Below are 17,286 nucleotides of genomic sequence, written 5' to 3'. Positions count from 1 at the left end.
TTGTCATGATTGCCTGAATTACAGTACGTGGAGTAACATGTTGATCATTGATCATTACTGTATGTCATTGAGTGTTTGAGAGTTCTTCTAAGGAGGCCTATTGTACAATAACCCTAATAGTTCATTCCAAAGATGTTTAATGGATTTGAGGTCAGGTTTCTTTGCCAGACAGCCATTATGGCAGGAACGCAAAGACTATTGATGCTCTTGAAAGGAGGGTCAAGAGTCAACCGTATGGTTTAGCGTTTAATAGATACTTTTCAGTGTTTACTTAACTTGTATTTTATTGAGCTTTTTCACAATTTATGTTAACATTTATGCATCTACTCATTTGCTCAATTGTTTTTTTTTATTCTATTTTACTGTATCCCAGTTGCCCTCAGAGGGCCATTATGACTGCGAACCCACATACAAGTTTGCTCGTCTCATATTCTAGATATACAACAGACTTGTGGATAACCTATTTTGAAATAAGAATCTCGGAAAAATTACTTGTTGAACTATTTTTGAAATGGGCTTGGTAAATGCAATGTCTCAATGTTATTAAAATTGAGTGGAATAGGCTATTTTGGTATTTTGTCTATTCTGTTTTTTTGACAAGAAACATGAAGTCAATGGAGATGGTTTGGTTTCGTTGGCCACTTAAAATAATCTCGTAGGTTGGATCTGGCCCCCAGGCTTTGAGTTTGACACCTGTGATCATATTATTCAGTAGGTACTGCGTTTGTGTGTACACCGAGGTGGGTATGTGTGTTTGTATGTTTGCATTTATATGTGGAATAGAAAAGAGCATTCTCAAAACTGGTAGCATAATGGAAACGGTATATACTCTAGTATAATTTTTGAGACTGTCATGGGAAAATGGAGGGGTTCGCAAGGAAGAAAACCATAAAACCAGTCAGTGTTGGTCCACTTCTCTTCAATGACTGTGCAAGGTTGCTGGATTTTGACAGGAACTGGAACATGCTGTTGTACATAGCGAAGCACAGGATAGCAAACATGCTCAAAGTCCAGCGAGTATGCTGATCATGCATAACTGGGATGTTCTGGCTTCAGAAATTGTGTAAAGATCCTGACAATGTGGGGCTGTGCATGATCATGGTGGAATGTGAACTGATGTTTGTGGCTCAATAGCACAACAACAGGCCCAAGGTCTCCCCATCCAACATCCTTAGCCTCAACATTGTCTAAAACCAGCGAGCCTGGTCGATTGTGCAATAATTGGTTTGCATAACCAAAGAATTGGTTACACAAAACTGTCATAAACCATCCAATGGAAGCCCATCTGTGCATGGTGTTGTCTGGAGCCAATAAATGAAGAAGGCTGCTCTGATCAGACATTTCATCAGACATCTTGTGACACAACCAGAGCAGTTCAGCCTCCACTGATTCAATATCATGAGAATGAAATTACCTGGGCAGCACGGTGGCGCAGCTGTAGAGCATTGGCCTCACAGTTCTGAGGACCTGCATTCAAATTCCAGCCCAACTTGTATGGACTTTGCATGTTCTCTTTGCCTTTCTCCGGCCACTCCGGTTTCTTCTCACATCCCAAAAACATGCTTTAATTGGATACTCTAAAGTGCCCCAAGGTGTGATTGTAAGAGGGACTGATGTCTGTCTCCGTGTTCCCTGTGATTGGCTGGCAACCATTTAGGGCAGACATGTCCAAAGTCCGGCCCCCGGGCCAATTGCGGCCCGTGGACAAATTTTTACCGGCCCGCGGCCTCTATCATGAAATCAATAATATGCGGCCCGCCAGCACTGTTGACCACAGTATAAAATACATGTGTACAAAAAGCTATTTTTCATTTCACCAGAAGATGGCAGTAGCCCTGTGGCCGCACTCTGGCCGCCGTGACCCTTGACCTTGCGTGATCGTTTCAGCCCAGCCCATTTCTAACATGGCGTCTGTAAACAAAAAAAGGAAAGTTGACCGCGAAGTGGAAATTTGAGTATTTTTTCACTGAAATACGAAACAACTCTGTCTGCCTAATTTGCCAAGAGACTGTGGCTGTTTTCAAGGAATTCAACATCAAGAGGCACTACCAGACGAAACATGCTAGCTACGACAAGCTAACTGGGAACAAACGCGGTGAAAAAGTGAAGCAACTGGAAGCTGTTTTAACGGCACAGCAAAGCTTTTTCACAAGAGTCCGTGAGTCAAATGAAAATGCCACAAAGGAAAGCTACGAAGTGGCAACGCTGATTGCAAAGCACTGCAAACCTTTCACTGAGGGTGAATTTATTAAAGACTGTGTAATGAAAATGGTTGAGAAAATTTGTCCCGCGAAGAAGCAAGAGTTTGCCAATATTTGCCTGGCTCGTAATACTGTGGTACGGAGAATTGAAGACGTTTCATTAGATATTAAGAGACAGTTAGAGGCAAAAGGAACTGAGTTTGACTTTTTCTCGTTAGCGTGCGATGAAAGCACGGATGCATCCGACACCGCTCAGTTACTGATCTTTTTAAGAGGAGTGGACAATGACATGAACGTGAGTGAAGAGCTTCTGGACCTCCAGAGTCTGAAGGGCCAAACAAGAGGAACGGATTTATTTGTTTCTGTTTGTTCCACCGTAGATGACATGAAACTACAGTGGAATAAAGTCACCGGGATTATTACGGACAGCGCACCTGCCATGGCTGGCGAGCGGAGTGGATTATCAAGCCTTGTCTGTAACAAAGTCAGCGAAGAAGGAGGCAGCGCTATTAAACTCCACTGTATTATTCATCAAGAAGTTCTCTGTGCCAAATATATGAAATATGATAATGTTATGAAACCGGTGATAAAGACTATTAATTATATTCGCTCCAAAGCGCTGTGCCACCGCCAGTTTCAACAGTTTCTTCTCGACATCCAGGCTGAATACGGAGATGTTTTGTATCACACCGACGTAAGGTGGCTCAGTCGGGGGTCTGCGCTGCAGCGCTTCTTCTCTCTCAGGGAGGAAATTGGACAATTCTTGACTAAAAAGGGACAACCCATGCCACAATTAAATGATCCTGTTTGGCTGGCTGATTTGGGATTTTTAGTTGACATAACGCGACATCTGAATGCGCTGAACACAAGCCTTCAAGGGCAAAATGCAGTGGTAAGCCAACTGTATTCACACATCAAAGCCTTTCGGACCAAGCTGCTACTTTTCCAAAGACACCTGTCACAGGCGCAGCCCAATACCGCACATTTCCCGTCGCTGCAGGAAATTGTGACCAGTTTCCCACAGATCAATATCAGTGCGCAAATGACAAAGTATGCAGCAGACATCTCATCTCTGGTTGAGGAGTTTCAGCAGCGCTTTCGGGACTTTGCAGCTATTGAAAAGGAGATCACGCTTTTTTCCTCTCCTTTCTCCGTGGACCCTGATGACGCTCCAGACCACCTGCAACTGGAGCTCATTGAGCTGCAGTGTGACGCCGAGCATCGCAGTCGGCACCAACAGCTCCCTCTTGTCAACTTCTACCGCCAGCTGGATGAAGGCAGGTTCCAAGCAATTCGGACATTTGCTAAGAAAATGCTGAGCTTGTTTGGCTCCACATACATGTGCGAGAAGACATTCTCCGTTATGAACATTAACAAGAGCCGCATGAGGACGAGACTGAGTGACTCTCACCTGCGTGACGTCTTGCGCATCAAAACCACTGCTCTTGAGCCAGACATGGACTACATACTGCAGTCAAGATCCCAGTATCACCCTTCACATTAGTGCAGGCAAGACCTTTGTTAAGTCCTCTGAGTTGAATAAATTCTTAAATCTCAGTTAATTAATTTTTTTGTGATGGTCAAAATCACAGTTTGAATATGCAGTGATCATTGTTTTGTTTTCAGCACTTTTCCTACAGTGAGCATATAATAGTGAATAATATGTAATGTTTCACATGAACTTAGATATCCTTTATAGTTTTCTTAATTTTTTGTAGTTTGTGATTTCGGTAAAAACCTAAATGTAAAAAAAAATGTAAAAGTAAAAGTATGCCATTTGTAATTAAATTAAAAAAAATCCCAAAAAGTTAATTTGTATTTAATGTTAATGGTTCAAAGAATGTCAGGCTAAATAGTCGGCCCCCACACATTTTCACCTTACCAAATCTGGCCCTCTTTGCAAAAAGTTTGGACACCCCTGATTTAGGGTGCACCCTACCTCCTGCCTGATGACAGCTCAGATAAGCTCCAGCTCTCCTGCGAACCCCATGAGGATAAGCGGTTTAGAAAATAGATGGGTCGATGAAATGACCTGGATGGCCAACCTTTCACAGGCTAGAATCAACAACCTGATTGATTCTATGCAAAGGAGATGAGTTGGACTTCATGAGGCAAATGGTGCTCAAATCATATAACCACTGGTTTTCCAAATCCCAGTGAGGTAAATGGTGCTCACTGTTTTTTTTCTGCACCCTTTTAATGTTCATTAGAGTTCTATTTTTTTTTTTTTTTGAACTTTTTTTCCACAGGAGGGAAAGGCTATTTTGGACCGATTGTCAATAAGTACGTAAACTGTATTAGCCTCAGCCTGACTCTCAGTTGATCTTCTCCCACACCCACAAAATGGTTTTTAATCAAACCTCTTCTTGCTTTTCCTTCTCTACATCACTATGTAACAGAGCTCACAACAATGTCCCCTGCACTTATCTGATCAGTGAAAGTTAAGAGCGCCTCATACCAGTCTCTCTGTTTTGCAGCCGCTGCTTGGCTGCAAAAAAAACAACACAGACACCTTCTCAATTACTCCCGCCATCTCTCAGGCTGTCTGACTTTTCACAAATGACTGTCCGGCTCTCTTTTTTCTCCTTAAGACTCCCCCCCCTCTGCCCCCTTGGTTTTGCTCTCTTGTGGAAAACCATGTCTGCTTTAGTGCTTTGCATTCCTGTGGTTTGACTGGCACTTCCTGCCATGAGCGAGAAGTAAGTCCATAGAAGAGAACATTCCTTCAAGCCTTGTAGATTTTTCAGGAGTGTTTTTCTACCTCTCACATCCCCCTTGCATTTATGACCCTGATGAAAATATCCCACAGTCTGTTATTGATGTATGACTGTGCAATGACAAACCTATGACAAAAATATAGCAACTTGGTAGTGAATGCAGTACTTGTCTACTAGCTTTTGGTTCAGTGGCACGTGTGCGACAAGGGCCTATATGTTCACCACACACACACACACACACATCCTGATTTCTGGAATATGTTAAAGATATCAAACAGTTTTAGTATTAGTCATTAATGCTCATGGTGGAAAGAATTCTCAAGCTCGTTTTATACAAAATGTTTTTGTTTTCTAATTGGGAGACATTTATTCATAAGTAAGTCCTCGTTTGTGTTTTGACTCACAGAGACAGCACAAATTATGAATGTAGTGGATCAGTTAGTACATGCACGTGGAACCTGCAGCAAACACATGGCCAAACGTAAATAACTCGCCACCCTCGTGTCAAATTTAATTGGTTTTGATAAACATTTAAGTATGTCCCGCTTGGAAACTAATGCTGCTGAAAACACTGTTAGCTAATGCTAATATGTGATAACAGGAACACTACACCTCGGATTTTCTTGATAAGTCTGAATTTTTTATGTAGATGTTCACATTGCAAGAACAAATGTGGCTTCTACTGTAGACGGAACGCTGTGAATTAGCCTTACTGGTACATCAAAATCAGAAAAAAATTAACTGCTCAAGGATGGACACCAAGTCCTTCCATCAATTTCCATCCATCCATCCATCCATCCATCCATCCATCCATCCATCCATCCATCCATCCAAAAACGAGAAGACCATGCAAACACACAGGAGAGCCTGAGCCGACAATTGGACCCAAAACCTTTCCACTGCAAGGCTAACAACAATGACAAAAATTTAAAGTTTCAAAATAATCTAATTGCAACATTATCTGTTTTCCCACCACTTGCAAAGTTTTTCTGAATAAATGTTTTGGTTTTTGCATTTTCATGTGTGCATATACAGTAGATACAATTTGATTGACCCCCAAAAATGTATTTTTAATGGATAAATTACAAACATTTGTCACTGTGTTACTTAATTTTTTTAACAACATTCAACAACAATTTAGAAATTGTGGATAAAACTTGTTGAAGTTTTGTAGGTGGAATTCTTTTCACCTTCAGTTGCTCAACAGTCTAGGTTCTCTGTTGTTGTATTTTACACTTTATGGTAATGTGCTACACACAGATCTGGACCTCTGGCGGGCCAGTCTACTTGCACTCATTTACACTGAAGCCATGTTGCTATAACACGTACAGAATGAAGCTTGGCATTGACTTGCTGAATTAAACAAAGATGTCTCTGAAAAAGACATTGCTTAGATGGCATACGCTCTATGTACCTGTACAAGAGGTGATATTTTGAATTTGAATGTTATTTAGCACAAACTGTGTTATCTGACGGTGGTTTTATAAAGTGTTCTTGAGCCTATGTGGTAATATCTTTTACATAATGATGGTGGGTCTGAATGGATGAGGGATTGAAGGTCCAGGGCATGCTGCCAGTGTAGGTTTTTGGCCTTCAGATTGTCTTGCAGAGATTTGCAGATTATCTGAAAAATGTGGTCAGATTGTGGACTGTAATTTTGTTGCTAAAATTGGAGAATATTTGTAAAAAAAAAAAAATTGAACATTAAATATTGTGTCGTTGTAGTGTATTCAATTGCATACAGGTTGAAAAAGATATTCAAATAATTATATGCTGATTTTACTTACATTTTACACCACATCCCAACTTCATAGGAATAGAGGGTTGTATGCAAGTCACTCTTCCAAGCATTTTCTATTCAGTTTGTCCTCATTGAGGTTGCTGGTGAGCTGGACTCTGTCCCAGCTGACTTTGGCGAGAGGTGAGTACACACTCGATGGGTTGCCAGGAAATCACATTTGCCCCTCTGGACAATTTAGTCAACGGTTAATTTAATATGGATTTTTTTGCAAATGTGGGAATAAATCCGAGTACCCGGAAAAAAACCCACACAAGCACGATAGAGAACATTCACCATGAACAGGTCAGCAGTCAATCATAGGGCACATGCGGAGAGAGTGAACCTTTCACTGAGAGGGAACCAAAGTTGCGTGAACCAATAGAGAATCAGTTACCCATTAAAAGTGTTTTTTTTTTTTACGAATAATTTTATAGTGTAATTGCTCTCGGTAGACATAGATTGGCCAATGAATATCGAAATTGTCTCGTTACCTCTGAATCCTGGCATTATTCTCTTCAATACCAACAGTCAAGAATGAATCAGTATGTGGTGAAACTTACACATTCAGTATATTTAGACTGTTAATATACTAAATACACTCTAAATTTTAGGGGAAGAATGCCTGTATTAATACAAGCATTTTACCAATGATGTGTAGATCACTTCACTTCTTTTCCATTGCTCTACAGCAGTGTAGACCACAAGTGGTCCGTGAGATCCTTGGCAATTTGGAACTTATTGTCGTTGACAACCATGTAAGTGCATAATGAACTTTTACAAGTAACACTTCTGTCTGTCCATTTTCTATACTGAAAGGCTTTATGGGTAAACTGGAGCCAGGCCATAATAGTCCAGTCGTAATGTGGGAAAAAAAATAAGGCCAGCCCACAACTATTTGCAAAATAATTCATTCAATATATTCATTTTCTGCAGCAAAAAGCACGTATGAAAATATGTAGGAAAATCTAAGTCTTGGAAATTTGTTCATTTGCATGATTGGAAAACCGACTTTTGTTACACAACAATCAATTACGGTATTCTTTAGTAATAACACATGTTGTGAAATTCTGTTTGATGGTACAGCATTACAAGCGTAAATAATGAAAACACTGGATCTTGAACCCCAAAGCAGACTCATTCATCAAAAATGAAGCAATGAAATAGAATTCATTAAACCATGTATCACGTGTGAGACAACAACAATGAACAGATGAAAAACAACAACAAAAGATCGATATGACACAACTTTCAAATCAAAAGCTAAACTCAAAGAGGTAGACAGAGCCATGACAACAAACACTAAAATAAACACATTGGATCAAACTACAGGAGATTAGAAAAGATAGGGAACAGTTATAATACAAGTACTTACATTCGTCATTGGACAAACAAATGGTAAATGTAGACATTCACAAGAAGTAAGATAATGAAACAAGAGAGACAACGCAACCATCTTCCTTCCTTCCATTTCTGCTGCAGGTAAACAACCAGCTGATTAGTATGATCACCAGCTGCAGCGCAGGAAGCTCCACCCACCAACATTCACCATGGATACAGGGGAACACAAGTAATGAGGCAGAACATGTAGCCAGAGAAACGGAAACTTTTTGAGGTACACTATTGACAAATGTCAAAATAGGTACTAGTGCTGAAAGAAATGGATACAAGCCTTATTTTATTAATTTTGAAAGCTACAGATGTTTTCAATTGCATTTGGAATATTTATAGTATATCATAAACCAGAGCTGCAAAATTCCCAACAGATGTTAGATTCATGAGTCAGTCAATACAGTGAAATAAAAATTGCTATTAAAACATTTCGGTTCATCATGTTGTTTATAATTTGTCATCATGAGACCGAGACGCAATTCATTTTTGTCAAACAGCAAAACTGAAGATATTAAGGCAATTGATAAATTACCATGAACCTTTCATTCAGAAATATGCATGTACAACCTATATTCTAAGTACAAAAACCCATGTTGCAAATATGAAATTAAAGACTTATGAAAGACAATAGAGAATTTTATTTCTGCATCTAACAAAAAGCATGTTATGCTTTTTTTGATGTTTAATTTCAAATAAAATAGTGGTTTTAGTTATAAAATAAAAATTCTAAACTTGGTCAGGGTTAGACAATTAGTTTAATGTCATTTTTGTCTTTGGATGCATACGCCATACCTGAATTAATATCTTTAGTCTGTGTCTGGTAATGTCTTCACAGTTCTGTTTTAGTTTTCGCACAGAGAGGTATTTCTCTTATTTTCTGCAAAATGTCATCTTTGTTTTGGAAGTCCGAGAATAGATGTTCTGAAATCTTAATGAATGTTGCTTTGTGGTATTTTCCATCTGTCGATGGCTTCAAATCCCCGACTATTTCCCAAGCAGCCACAAAACTATCAGATGTAGTTGAATTTGCAGTCTTAATCCACTTCTTGAAGTGACTTCTGTTCACATCAGCCTTACGTAACAGCTCCGAAGCGACTTGTCCCTCGGGATGTTTTTTAGCCAATGCAGAGTGTTTGTTCTGGAAATGTCTTGCAACATTTGACTTTTTGTTGTTTGCCAATTTTTCACTGCAAATTGAGCATACTGGTAAACCAGTTTCATCATTGCTGAAAGCAATAGAATCTCTGCACGTAGATTGAAATCTTTTATCTTCAGATTTTTGTATTTTCTTGGATTTATCCATCATTTACCTTCCAGGCAAGGTTCTAATGTCACTCCACTTTCTGAGCCACTTATCCTCACGAGGGTCGCGGGAGTGCTGGAGCCAATCCCAGCTGTCAACAGGCAGGTCGCACGGTACACCCAGATCTGGTCGCCATCCAATCACAGGGCTCCTAGAGCCGCGCTCACAATCACACCTATGGGAAATTTAGAGTGTCTAGTTAATAATTGACGGCACGGTGGATCAGCTGGTAAAGCGTTGGCCTCACAGTTCATTGAATCCCGGACCCGCCTGTGTGGAGTTTGCAGGTTCTCCCCGTGCCTGCGTGGGTTTCCTCCGGGCACTCCGGTTTCCTCCCACATTCCAAGAACAGGCAACATTAATTGGAAACTCTAAATTGCTCCGAGGTGTGATTGTGAGTGCGGTTGTTTGTCTCAATGTGCCCTGCGATTGGCTGGCAACCAGTTCAGGGTTTCCCCTGGCTCCTGCCCATTGTCAGCTCTGATAGGCTTCAATACTCCCTGCAACTCCCGTGAGGATAAGCGATGAAGAAATTTGATTGATAGTTAATGCTGCATGTTTTTGGGATGTGGGAGGAAACCGGAGTGCCCGGAGGAAACCCAAGCAGGCACGGGGGAGAACATGCAAACTCCACACAGGTGTGGCTGGGATTTGAACCCTGGTCCTCAGAACCGTGGGACCAACGCTCTATAGCTGCGCCACTGTGGTCCCCAAACCTACACAGAAAAAAAAAAAGCAAAACCATGAAAACCAAAAGAAACCAGAAGTACTACAGTAATTACAGATACGCAAAAGCAACAAGTACTATGGAGAGACAGATTGGTAACTAGATGATGGCATTAAGCAATGAAAAGTTTCCACCTCCTCCTTTCAGCCATTGCTGCACCTACACCCCAGTTGAGTTTCAATCGACATCAGGTGTGCTGCAGGAGATTCCAGTCTTCAACTCTAACTAAAGAAACTGAAACACAAACTCAAAAAGGCTCACAAAGAAATTTTCACATTTGATTCAAACTTACCATGTTTTCTGTGCTTGGTCATGCTGACGTTTTTGCCATACATTACTCATCGCAGGCGAGTCGGTTTTATGAGCTATAGGGTGTACGTGTGCTTCCTCATTCCAAATCCATTGCCAAAGGTCAATGGCTTGACAAAAAAAAAAAAAAAACAATGATAAAACTATGGTGCTGTTCATTGAGGTTCCACTGCCACTGTACACTTTTTTTTTTTTTAAGAATAATATGACATTCACCAGTGTATTTTTTTTCTTAAGAACACTCCCGGCAAAATAATTGTTCATTCCATTTTTGGACTAAATTTTTGGACTTTACAGCTACATATTATTTTTAACACCATGAAATCATCATCATTGTTATTAAGGTTTCTTTCAGATTTCAGATTTCCAAATTGTATCCATTAGTGGAGATATGGCTATAGAAAAAAAAACAAGTTATTATAAAGGGAGTGAAATTGTTGAATTGCTGACAAGACATTGTTTGAGATCCTGTTAACTCGTGTACAGGCTATTGAAATCAGTAATCATAAATACAGTACAAAAATGAACCAAAACATTTACATAAAATTGTTCGGAACCTGGACTGTGACTGACCGGTGACCAATCAAGTGTGTACCTGGCCTATCGTTCAGCTGGTATAGGCTCACACCCACCCACACCTCAGCGCTCTCATGGGGACAAGCAGTTTTGACAAAAAAAAAAACAAAAAACCCCCGTCTAGTCAACAGTGTGGCTTTCTCATCAGTTCTGTGTATTTCTAAGCTCCCTGTTCCTGTCAGCTCTGGCGTTCTTTTCTTCCACCTTACAGGAATTCAGTAGACACTCGCGCAGTGTAACCTCACAAACGTGAATCCGAATCTCATGTGGTTAAACCTTCCCGAAAGTCAAATTAGGTGAGTGGCCCTCTTCCATCCGAAAGGTCAACAAGACAAGCTTGGATGAGAAAAAAATCAGACAGAAATGTACTTCATAGTTGCCCTAAGGAGTCATATTTGTGTGTGTTCTCAAATATTTATGCGCTTTTACCTTTCAAATGGAAAAGTGAAAACATGCAAAGTAGTCAGCAGACGGGCTATTCTGAGTAACCTTTCACTTGGTAGATGGAAATTGACCACTTTGAATTATGATTTTTGATCAAAGGGGAAGATACTCAAATTTTGCGTCAGGAAGGGCATCCGGCATAAAAACTGTGCCAAACAAATATGAGTGTTTCATCTGAGATGACATGCTGTGGCGACTCCGAACGGGACAAGCAGAAAGAAATTTACTAATCTGGAAACAAAAAAGACCAAAAAAAAAATTCTACATTATTTAATACACCATGAACATTACAGATGTACAACTGCACGAACAAATTTTGAATCACTGGTGAATGGTGTCAAACAAAACTGCCACTTAAAAATGCCGTTATATTACGTATACACATCCATATTTTGGGGCGATTGTTTTATTCTACATCTTTTATATATATAAAAAAAACATGTATTGTTATAAAGTCAAACATCGTCCCTTTCAAAAGTTGGCCAACTTTTTGTGAGAATCCCACTCCAGTCCTGTATTTGAAGGTTTTCGTCACAGGAATGGTCCATTACGCCCCCTAGTGGCCTGGCGCACTAACGCAAACTTGCAGCATTTTTTTTTTCTTCCTCCTGTGTAGTGTTTGCATATTCTCCCTGTGCTTGCATCAATTTTCTCCTGGTACCCGTTTAACATCCAAGGTTGCTCGATTATCAAACCCACAACCTCCTCGAATACAACTCCTCAACACGGAGGTAAGAGGGTGACTTCTGGATCACTGTCCAAGCACCGAGGAGAACATTCCATCCATTATCCAAGCCGCATATCACAGGAGACTCGGAGCCTAACCCACACAGCTTCGGGTGAAAGGCGGACGACACCCTGAACTGGTCGCCAGTCAGTCGCAGGGCAGATATTGTCACCATCATTGAGCGGGAATCAATCCCATGTTGCCCACACCAAAGTCAGGCGTGTGTTTCACTACACCATCAGAGACTGGTAGGAGGAGGATTGCAAATGTGTGTTTGTCTAAATGTCCACAAGATCCATTCTTGCATTGCCATGTGCAAGACTGACCTTTTGCAAGCAGAAGGTCTCCATCATTCACTAATTGTAGAGCTTTTATTATGGGATGCCTGGTGTGGCAGTGAAAATAATAGCGTCGAGTCAAGAACATAGTGAAGCAGGTAGACTGTATGCAAACAAGGAAATGATCGCAGCCGGTACACAGTGTTCTGACACCATTAGAGAGTGGAAACAGGAGAGCGAGAACGGGAAGAGACACATTTGCAGGCTGGCTAAGCGTGTAAGGAATGCAGCAGACTTTTAAACAACATCCTGAGTGAACAGAGGAGGAGGCTACCACTGTGGTTCCATCCAGCTGCTATTTTTAGCCAGCCACCTAACCTCATTAAAGACAAGGTGTTTTTGTAACCCCAGTAGGTCTCCTGCTGGCCAAAATTTGAGAAAAAAAATATGCAACGTGCTCCAGTCAGCTCCTATATGTGAAATGTACAGTACCATAGATAACCTAAGTAAAATTTGACCAATCTCAGCCACACTTTGACTGCTCTACTGTTCACTGCAGCAATTTACATGCAAAAGGTTCAAAATATTCTTAAACAGTACTGTATGTTCTAAGAAAACATATTGCATTATCTTGGCAACAAAATCATATTCACACATGCTTTTTTTATGTTGCTGTATAGACACGCCACATTTTCGCCACATTCAAGTTACAAGTGCAAAAAGAAGTTAACTGCTCTCAATGTGAGTACTTAACTTCTGGTGTGTATTTTTCCTTTCTCAAGTGTTGTTAAAGGGCCACTGACACCGAAAACATAAAATTTAGTATGTTTTTAACCGAAAATAATCATCTGCAATGGTCCTATCCGTTTTTTTCACGACAAGTCTGAAATTTACCATATATAGTTTTTTTCATCTTCTGCCAGTGAAAGTCTCTCTCGGACTTTGTATTGAAGAAGAAGCAGGAAGTGATGTTTTTTGCAGATGCCTCCAGTGGCGGGGTCGCTTATTACACCTATTGTACCTGCGAGAGATTAGCTGTTTTTTCTGCGTGTTAGCCAAAATGCCGGCCCGTTGTATTGCTAGATTTTCCTCTAACATTCGGGAGGATGGATTCACTCCTCATACATTTCCGAAAGACCAAGTTAGTCGTGAAAAATTGATTGCACAGGTGCAATGGACGAGAGCTTTGTGGGTTTTAAATGACAGGTAGGTGTGTACATCCATCCCCCCATTTTCTTAGACGCTTATCTTCACAAGGGTCGGGGGGAGTGCTGGAGCCTATCTCAGCTGTCAACGGGCAGGAGGCGGGGTACTCCCTGAACTGGTTGCCAGCCAATCGCAGGGCATAACGAGACAAACAACAAATTTTGAGTGTGGCTGTTTGTCTCTATGTGGCCTACGAGTGGCTGGAAACCAGTTCAGGATGTACCCTCCCTTCTGCTTGTTGACAGCTGGGATAGGCTCCAGCACTCCTCTGACCCTTGTGAGGATAAGCAGCTAAGAAAATGGATGGATGGATGGATATATATAATATAATATATGTAAAATGCTCATTCTATGTGAAAACAGTCTTTTAAAAGTTTTACAGAAGGGAGCAGAATGCTATTTGGTGATAGGGAAACAAAACAGAGTTGTGGAAGCTTGACTCGAGGCCTATTAGGGAGACCAGAACAGACTGTAAAATAACAAGCATCAGGATAAAACCAAAGATTACAGTTGAACTCATGTCTGGGAGAGTACATGGTTATATCACCTCAGCACAACCTAAATCCCACTATGCCAACCTTTGAACTTTCAAAGCACAAGGTTTTCCCCTTTTTGTTCCAAATCCAGTTTTACAAGCTTTTTAATTCACAATCATCTGAATAATGTTGATGTAAATTTGTTCACAGAGCTGGTCCAATTCTTGAAAAAAAGAAAATCGGGTTCATGACGAATGAGGTGTTTTCCTCCACCAGATGGCAAAATGTGGGGACATCAGTATGTGTGTGTATATGGTAGGGGCGTATGGGAGAAATGGGATCCTATAAAAACACTGGCTTTGTTGTTCTTTTGATTTTCACCACAGTCATCAGCATCACGGCTTGTACATCGAACAAGATATGATGTTTTGCCTGGCTGTTCAAAGCATCTATACTTGAGGTGGAGACCACAGAAATTTTTTTTTCTTCTATTTTTACATGTCATTTTTATTTGAGCCAGACAACGATTACATAAGCCACTCATATTACTTTCAGAGGAGCTACAGTCTGACACCATATTCTGGAATTATTCATAGCTCAGTGATTCTGACATTTGGACTTTTTTTAATTAAGAAATAAATTCCAACCATGTCAACGAGTCCAGATAACCATGGTGAGCAACTGTTACGTATGTTGGACATACATGGGAAGGACAGTTGAAAAAAAGGTGAGCAGATCTACCTCACAATTCTAAAGTTGAAGGTTTCAATCTCAGCTCAGGCCTTCAGTTGATTACATGTTCTCATCATGCTATATGAGGTTGCTCTGGGCTTCTTGTCTTCATCCCACATTCCCAAAAAAATACACATGAGCCCCACTGCCCACCAAGCGACGCAACCATTTTGACGAATGGCCAACCATCAACGACTAGTTTGGTTGTAATTCCAAATTTCAATTGCAGGTGACGCAACATTATCAATGTAATAGGCCAATCAGCAATGCCGTCTTGCGTCACGTGATCTTTAACAATGAAAATTATGTTCCCAGGCGTGCCGAGAGACACAAGGGGAGAAATAGTGAAAAACTCATGGCCCGGGGGCCATATTCGGCCTGCCACATGATTTTATGTGGCCAGCAAAAGTCAATCATATTCATTAACTTCCATGACTCTCACTAAGATCTGTGTCAAAATTACAGATTGTCGTATGTAATAATTAATATCGAGATATTGCAAGCATCTGTTGTTACCAAAGGATTTTTTTGTAAAGAAGCTTTAAGTAAATAATTGAACAAGCTATTATCCTTGACTTATGATTTAAAACCAAGTTATACATCCATTTGTTGTGTATTTGAAATAATATGATGAAGCACTATTTTTCATATATATTTGGTTTCACAGTCAAAATGCACCTCTGATGGAAACCTTACCGATGTGACCTACATCCCTAAATGCAGTGTATTTTCAGTGTACATATATACTCACTTTTTTCTATCCACTGCAGGATGAAAGTCACGCCTTCAAATTTCCAACTCCTACGGTAGTCTACAATTTGTTGCCAGGTGTTTCATATATCCATCTACTTTTAGGTCTTTGCCGTGGTTTCTTTTTGTCCATTGGTAACCAATTGATCATTTCTGTGGTCGACCTTTTGTCAACTCTTCGAATAATGTGGTCAGCTCATTTCTTTTTATTTTTTGAAAAATATCCGTAATTCACGCCTGCTGTCTTATTCAAATGTATCTTTTCTTGTCCCAAATGCTCATTTTCAATATTTAACATTTCATGTTCCTTGGGTTACACGGAGCCGATATATAGGTTTGCATTCGTAGCATAATTTTGTAGACAGTAACGAGTGAACATGAACTTCGTATTGTATTTTTTTCATTTTGAGATCTGTAAGTAAAATTCCTGAATACGACGCTATAGTTGTTCACAATCATAGCAAAATAAATTGATGTGGTCTGCAAAACGAGGATGGCTCAAATAACAGCCAATAATGTTAAACACTCCTTGTTCCCAATGTAGCTTTTTAAATATTTCTTCAAGGCAAGCTGTAAATTTTTTTCAGTGACAGTGTGTTGCATTGCCTGATGCCTTTTCCCAGACTTATTCGGACACTTTTATCGTCAATTCCTATTGAAGCTGAAGAATTGCTGTATGTTGATTGTAGAATGTTGATACATTGTAGTTCAGCTCTACGGCTTGATTAATTTCATCTGCAGTATCGAAGTGTTTGGTAAATAAGTCAAAGGCTTTTTTTATCGTCGATGAAAGCTACACACAAAAGCATTTCATACTTTTGTCATTCAATTTTTCATTTAAGTGTCTGTATGTGGTCCATAGTATTAAAACCATTACGAAAACTCACTTGCTCTATTGGCTGTCCTTCACGCAGTTTGATATCTTACCGGCTGTGTCACATCGTTCCATCTTCAAGCATTTTCGGAACAAGACAAGTTTTCTCATATCTTTTCCTGAATAGACTTGCACAGGGCATCCATCCATTTACTGAGCTCCTTATTCCCACAAGGGTCACGGGGTGACTGGAGCCTATCCCAGCTATCTTCAGGAAGGAGGTGGAGTACACCCTGAACTGGTTGCCTGCCAATTGCAGGGTACATAGAAACAAACAACCATTTGCACTCACAATCACACATAGGGGTTATTTAGAGTGTCCAATTAATGCGTGGTGCCACGGTGGCACAGCTGTAAAGCTTTGACCTCCCAGTTCTTAGGAACCAGGTTCAATTCTGTGTGGAGTTTGCATGTTCTGCCTGTGCCTGCATGGGTTTTCTCCGGGCAGTCCGGTTTCCTCCCACATCCCAAGAAAACATGCAACATTAATTGGATGCTCTAAATTGCCTCTAGGTGTGATTGTTAATGTGCCTGTTGTCTGTTTCCATGTGCCCTGAGATTGGCTGGCCCCGCCTCCTGACGAATGACAGCGGGGATTGGCTTTAGTACTCCCGTGACCCTAGTAAGGATAAGCGGCTCAGAAAAAGGAATATACATGTTGATTTGTTTGAGCTCGATGGTAATTCTGGTGAAAAAGTGCATTTAAATTCCTTTTGATCGCCAACTTTTCAGCAGGTGCTTGCCAGGTGGTTTTGTGCCAAAATACGCTGTTCCTTCTCAATAAATAGAGGGCCATT

At 40.5% G+C, this 17,286-nt stretch overlaps 3 protein-coding genes and 1 long non-coding RNA gene across 5 annotated transcripts in view; 2 read left to right on the top strand and 2 right to left on the bottom strand.

Moving 5' to 3' along the window:
• The window catches only part of si:ch211-57n23.4 (immunoglobulin superfamily DCC subclass member 3), an 82,233-nt gene extending 74,076 nt beyond the window's left edge, over positions 1-8,157 (bottom strand). The window contains exon 1 of the mRNA XM_061828553.1: positions 8,071-8,157. Coding sequence (XP_061684537.1) covers positions 8,071-8,107 — 37 coding nt within the window. The 5' untranslated portion in view covers positions 8,108-8,157. The remainder of the gene's footprint in view (positions 1-8,070) is intronic.
• Positions 1-8,469, top strand: part of stx12 (syntaxin 12) — a 38,527-nt gene extending 30,058 nt beyond the window's left edge. Inside the window, exon 12 of one of the 2 annotated variants that reach the window (XM_061829013.1) lies at positions 8,178-8,469. In XM_061829013.1, the coding sequence (XP_061684997.1) occupies positions 8,178-8,197 (20 nt within the window). In that variant the 3' untranslated portion in view covers positions 8,198-8,469. The remainder of the gene's footprint in view (positions 1-8,177) is intronic. The other variant, XM_061829106.1, reaches the window with a different exon arrangement.
• Positions 1-17,286, top strand: part of LOC133504638 (protein 4.1-like) — a 215,013-nt gene that overhangs the window by 91,544 nt on the left and 106,183 nt on the right. The gene's annotated exons all lie outside the window — the stretch shown is intronic.
• Positions 10,250-16,637, bottom strand: LOC133505846 (uncharacterized). Its single transcript, XR_009796355.1, has 3 exons — positions 16,503-16,637; positions 10,410-10,536; positions 10,250-10,351 (listed from the first exon to the last, which is right to left on the bottom strand). It is a non-coding gene; the product is annotated as an uncharacterized LOC133505846 (long non-coding RNA).

This window comes from Syngnathoides biaculeatus, chromosome 1 (assembly GCF_019802595.1).
Source record: "Syngnathoides biaculeatus isolate LvHL_M chromosome 1, ASM1980259v1, whole genome shotgun sequence".
In the NCBI taxonomy this organism is placed as follows: Eukaryota; Metazoa; Chordata; class Actinopteri; order Syngnathiformes; family Syngnathidae; genus Syngnathoides; species Syngnathoides biaculeatus.
This window is presented reverse-complemented; position numbering and strand designations above follow the sequence as displayed.